The sequence below is a fragment of the Epinephelus moara genome, chromosome 5, assembly GCF_006386435.1.
Source record: "Epinephelus moara isolate mb chromosome 5, YSFRI_EMoa_1.0, whole genome shotgun sequence".
NCBI classification, from domain to species: Eukaryota; Metazoa; Chordata; class Actinopteri; order Perciformes; family Serranidae; genus Epinephelus; species Epinephelus moara.
This window is the reverse complement of record NC_065510.1, coordinates 33,378,332-33,384,579: the sequence shown is the minus strand read 5'-3', so window position 1 is coordinate 33,384,579 and position 6,248 is coordinate 33,378,332. Positions and strand designations below refer to the sequence as shown.

The window sequence follows — 6,248 nt, the reverse complement described above, 5'->3', positions numbered from 1 at the left end:
GCTTGGTAGCGAGGTTCATCCCAATTGACACAAGCCCAAGTTGCCTACGGGTTACATCTGTAACAGGAAACCGATGGAACTGGGAGCCGGCGATGTTTTTATTCCCACAGCTGTTCGCACCATTTTGGTATTCCTCTGTTTACCTACAGCAGCTGACGAGGGTGTGTCGTGAGCCTGAGCCGGTGTTTGCGCTGTAGTAGTAGGTATATATAGGGCTAGTACATCTTTTTCCTCACTAATAATAGCCTACTGGCTCTCTGTTGGAAACAGCCGGTGAAGTTTTCGTTGCTATCCTGCGCACCTGCACGGCGTGGTGATGAACTGTCTTATTGATTTCTGTTGGCGTGCTGTCTTGCGGGCCTGCACGGAGGAGTGATACTGGCCAGAAAATAGTCCCAATTGATAGCAAGGTCTGACGTAATGTGGGGATGTTTTAAAATTATTGAAATAGTCTAACAAAACACATGCATACTTTTTTGTAGCTTAAAACCTTTTGGTTACGTGTCCCCCGTACATCTTCAGACCTACTTTTTCTCCGGTAAGCTACGGGCGATTTCTCAGAGCAGGAGGCTCGTTGACAGTAGTGACACCGTCACATCAGAGCTACAGATGGTCAGCGTTTCACACAACTTCATGTCCAAAAACCTGAACTATCACTTTAAGGGTCGAAGAAAAATCTCTTTAAAAGAAGGCACTTCTTTATTGCACAGATTGTGACTGAACAATCACTGTGTCACTGAAATGAATAAAAAAACAGTGGGCTTTTTGTTTCATATTGCAGCATTTTCTTTGTTTCCATTTTTGCAGCATGATTCCAAGTGCACAAAATGTAACTAAAGCTATTTTCATAATGCAGTACAATGCACAAATAGTCAATACAAAAATATTTTTTAAATTAAAATTACACACACAGCACTTAACACTGGGGTGTTGAATTTCTTACGTTTGCATTATCTTTTTGCTATTCAAATTTCAAAGGTAAAATGTAGTTATCCATAAAGACATGAAAATTATGTAGGTCCCGTCCAAATCAACCAGCACTGACCACCAAAACCCACGGGAACAAATATCCACTAAATAAAACCAATGCATCACTTATGACATAAAACTTAAGTTCAGTGTACCAGATAAGATTAACATTAATGCTAACGTTGTTACTCGTGTTGCTTTTTAAAACTGAACCTCAAAACGGTAGGATTTCTGTCTCACCAGGCACTGCAGCAGTCCTGTCATTGTCTTCAACAAAGTGGATCTTTGATGCAGCATTCTTGGCTGAGGCATCATGGAGGTTTTCATTAACCACTGAGATCTCAGATTCCTCTTCAAGGACAATCATCTCCATATTTTAGCCACTAGAGAGTGATGAAGGTGTTGGTCAAAGTGTTTTCTTCAAATGATGCTCTTCTCTGATCTGATTTCTCTTATATGTTTGTCTGCTTACGCAACAACACCAGCTGCCACCCTCTTCTTCCTCATTTTTCAGATGTCATCTTTCTATCTCATCCCCCACTAAAAGCTCTGATGTTGTAACAGTTGTAACATGGGCAGGTCCTGGAAAATCTCCATCCTCCAGGGAGGCTTTCCTATGACTTATTATTTCAGTTAAATTTCCGTGACACAAACTGCATGATTATGTTAGTGTGTCTACTTTCATCACACACCCACAAAAAAAGCAAAACAATGCAAGTCAGTTCAACACCATAAACAATGGCCTCTAAAGTTAATGGAAATCTTACATACTTATCTTTCTCCCTTTGACATTCTTGTTACAGAGCCACTATATAATCTGAGATTTCAAGAATTAAGTCATAATATCACAAGAAAAAGCTGTAATATTTCAAGAAACAAGTCATAATAGAATGGGTTACTTCAAGTGTAAAATGCCATATGTCATGTAGGTGGACTGGCTCATATGTTTTGGGAAGCCCTGATAGTTTATAGGCTGCGTAACCTAGAGTTAGGATGTAAAAAGTTTGGACTGTGGTGTGACACCTTTCCTCTGACCAGCAGCTTTGATCCACACAAAAGTATGGTTAATGCCTGATCAAAAATGTTTTCAAGCAGTTAGTTTCAGTTCTCCAAGAGGACAGACCTCAAGGATGAGGACTGGTGGTTGGTTTGCCAAATCTACATCTTATTAGTGTAACTTACCATCTCCAATAAATAACAGCCACTTCTGGGATACTCACCATATTAGCAGAGACATAGCATCATGTGCAGGTAGATCTACAGTAGGTTGCCCTGCAAGTTATTCACACAAAGTACACTGAACTTTAATCACTTTTGGATGCCATGACCGAACTCTTGTCCCAGTTGTCCAGTGAAAACCAGGTTCCTGCTGAAATCAAGCTTCAGATCACATCTGGTTATTGACTGTAACATCACGTACATGGTTTTATTTTCTCTGACAATTAGAGAAATGGCTGTTTGGTGAAACCTGTAACTTCAACATCATTTATTTAACACTGAGAGACTGCTCCCATCTGTTTACCATGACAGTATTATAATCTCAGTCTTATGGTCTGCTACTGGTCTCTTTCTTTGGTCAAGTTATTGTAACTGGTCTGTAACTGGTCTGTCTTTGATTCCCACTCAGAGTTGTGTCTGGTAACTGTCTTTGACGTATAAACAAACAAATTAACACTAGAAACAGACAGTATGAGTCCAGTCAGAGAGACAAAACACACTAGAAACACTGCAGTATCTCTGCAGCAACTGTTCCCCACTGCTTCAAGACCTGAGGGTGAAATGCAAAATTGTCACACAGGCAAATGTTTAGTCCAAAGCTCAAAACAGCCAGTCTGTAAACACACACACACACATACTAATTTTTCTCCCTTGAGAGGACCACATATTTTTTGCCCAATTGTGGGGTCCGAGCGAACACACACACACATACACACACACACACACACACACACACACACACACACACACACATGTATACACATGAAAACACATGAAAAAGTGAGTCTCATTTTTTAATTTTACATTATCCTAACTGATTATCTGATTATTACATCATTACACCACATTAGGCAACTTCAAATGTGTTATTTCTGATTATTTCTGATAAGTCAGCAGTATGAGGAGTCCATTACAAAACCTTTACAGGAATCTTCTCTGTGAATATTTCTGTACTTTCCACACAGGCCTCATGGCTCAAGATCCTGTTCTTGTTTAGAATCATACATACCGGATTGATAAATTTAACCGCATCTTCAAAACTAAAACAACCACACAAATATTATTTTTTTTAAAAAGGCACTGCAGGCTTAAAAGCTAAGCTAAATCTAAAGAAAATGTCTGCATTTTTTATACTGGCTAATAAAAATTCGTATCGTAGTTCATTTCATTTTGCTGCTTATCAGGTACTTTTGCACTATTGCTGAATGGTGTTACAGTCTATGCACTACAGCCTGGTTATTCTGGTTACACATTGCCAGTGTTAAAAACAGTTTTATTCATAATTGCAATAATGTTAAAGTGGCATATTGAAAATTTTAATGACGTCCTTATTCATTATGGCCTCGTCCTATTTTCACACTTGGTCAGAATTGCCTGACATTATTATAATAATAGAGGGCAGCCTTTTGCTGTGTTTTCTTTTAAAAGGGGTCATGTGAGTCGACTCACGTGAGGTTTAGGCAAGAAAAATACTTGGTTGCCATTAGGAAAAATTGTCGTTGACATAACTCAACCTGACTAACAACTCATGTGACTAACAAATTATTAACGACTGACAAGCAACTGATGTGAAAAATTAACTCAACCTTAACCTTTGCTTTTTTGTTGACAAAGTGAATTCCGTCAGACAGGCTACCAACAAGAGTTTTGATAAAGATCTGTCTGTTACCCCAGCCCACTCTGCTGTGTTTGAGCACTTTGAGTTGGTTTCTCTCCCCTCCCTCGCTGACATTGTGAAATATTTGAAGCCTACTAACTGTCCTTTGGATGTTGTTCCTGCCAAAATGTTAAAAAGTGCTTTTAATACTGTTGGGCCTGGTCTTTTGGTATTTGTGAACACCTGCCTTAGTTTAGGAGCCGTCCCAGCTGCCTTTAAACACGCTGTGGTTAGGCCCCTTCTAAAAAAAACTCATCTTGACTCCTCGTTGTTATCAAATTTTAGACCTGTTTCTCATATGCCCTTTCTCTCTAAGGTTTTAGAGAAAGTTGTTTTATGCCCTTTCTCTCTAAGGTTTTAGAGAAAGTTGTTTTTGTACAGTTACGGTCCTTTCTGGAAAACAACTCTGTTTTTGAAAAATTTTAATCTGGGTTCAGGTCTCGTCATAGCACTGAGTCTGCCTTGTTAAAGGTGCACAATGATATTGTACTGTCTGTTGATGCCAAGTGCCCTGTTGTCTTAGTTCTGCTAGATCTCACAGCAGCCTTTGATACAGTGGACCATACAGTCCTCCTGTCACGCCTGAATCACTATGTTGGCTTTCACTGTACTTAAGTGGTTTACGTCTTATTTGTCCGATAGAACCTTTTCTGTAATGATTGGTGATTCCTGCTCCTCCAGTGCCTCTCTCTCTCATGTGGGGTCCCGCAAGGTTCTATTCTTGGCCCTATTCTTTTTTCGTTATATATGTTACCACTTGGGTCTATTATAGCCAGGCACAACCTTTCTTTTCATTGTTACGCAGATGATCTGCAAATCTATCTGCCATTGAAGCCTTGAGGTACTGATGCACAAAGTTCCCTACTTGACTGTATTGCTGACATCAAGCAGTGGTTGGCCCAAAACTTTCTGCATTTAAATGAAGACAAAACAGAGTGCATTGTGTTTGGGGATACTGTGACGACTGGCTTTGGCGCCTTGTTTTCATCGTTCAGTCCTACTGTCAGAAATCTGGGAGTGATCTTTGACAGTTATTTGAAATTTGATAAACAAATTGACAATGTTGTAAAGACAAGCTTTTATCAGTTACGTCTCCTGGCCAAAGTAAAATCATTCTTGAGCCGTCACGACCTGGAGAGAGCTATCCATAGCTCCAGACTAGATTACTGCAATGCACTGTATGTTGGCATCTCCCAGTCTTCCCTTAGCCGCCTTCAACTTGTTCAAAATGCTGCTGCCCGTCTGTTAACTAGCACTAGTAGACGAGAGCACATTACCCCAGTCCTCTGTTCTCTCCATTGGCTTCCTGTCCATTTTAGAGTTGATTATAAACTTTTAATGTTTGTTTTTAAAGCTCTCAACGGCCTTGCCCCATCCTATTTGTCTGAGATTTTAACTGTTCGTGAGCATGGCAGGGCTTTGAGATCATCCAACCAACTTTTGTTGGAAATGCCCAGGTCTAAGTATAAACACTGGGGTGACCGAGCCTTTTCAGTTGCTGCACCCAGGCTCTGGAATAAGCTCCCCTGCGACATGCGTGCCATCTCTGACCTGGGCCTCTTTAAATCAAGACTTAAAACTTATTTATTCAGGATGGCCTTTAATACCCAGTAGTGTGGCAATACTTTTATTCTTTTTATTCTTTTATTCTTTTATTCTGTGTTTTAAATTGTATGTTATATTCTGTAAAGCACTTTGGTTCACCTGTGGGTTGTTGTAAAGGGCTATATAAATGGTTCACCTGTGGGTTGTTGTAAAGGGCTATATAAATAAAGTACATTTACATTTACATTTAGTTTCACATGAGACACGGACACTGGTGTTCGGGGTCAAAGTCCTGTACTTGTTGGACCCATCCAACTGTCTCAACACCCTCTCTTAACAGACTTCCCTGCTAAAAATGACACCAATGAGTTTATTTGGAGTTGGTTGAAAGCCAAGTACATCTTCTACAGATGCTGCAGGGACCCTGCCCAAGTGGCATATTTTGACCCCCAGAAAGAGAGACCAGGGTGTCCGTGAAGTGCCTTGGATCTTCTGAATTTTCTCCTTGACAAGGGAGATGGTGAGACACTGTTGAACCTCTTCATCCTTTCTAATGAGGAAAACAGCTTTTCTCTTACTCCTTCATTTTGATACCAGTGCAGCAGGACTGTGTCACAAGCTCCACGTTCCCTTTGTTTTTATTTTTATCAGGTGCACCCTGAACTACAACTGACCCAGAACAATTACTGAACTAGAAGCTAATAATGTATCTGAAACTGACTTAACTGGCTCAAATCTGACAGCTCAAATCAAACAACTGACAGCGTTTACAACTGAGGAAACTTGAATATATCAAAAGGGGAAGTGAACCTTGTCACATTTAGGGAACGATCACTTTAAAAGGTTTTGGACATTTCAA

At 40.0% G+C, this 6,248-nt stretch overlaps 1 protein-coding gene across 1 annotated transcript in view; it reads right to left on the bottom strand.

Annotated features, from left to right (window-relative positions):
• Positions 1-1,342, bottom strand: part of LOC126390864 (CD209 antigen-like protein C) — a 6,627-nt gene extending 5,285 nt beyond the window's left edge. Inside the window, exon 1 of the mRNA XM_050045348.1 lies at positions 1,210-1,342. Within this exon, the coding sequence (XP_049901305.1) occupies positions 1,210-1,342 (133 nt within the window). The remainder of the gene's footprint in view (positions 1-1,209) is intronic.
• Between the last annotated feature and the right edge of the window lie 4,906 nt (positions 1,343-6,248).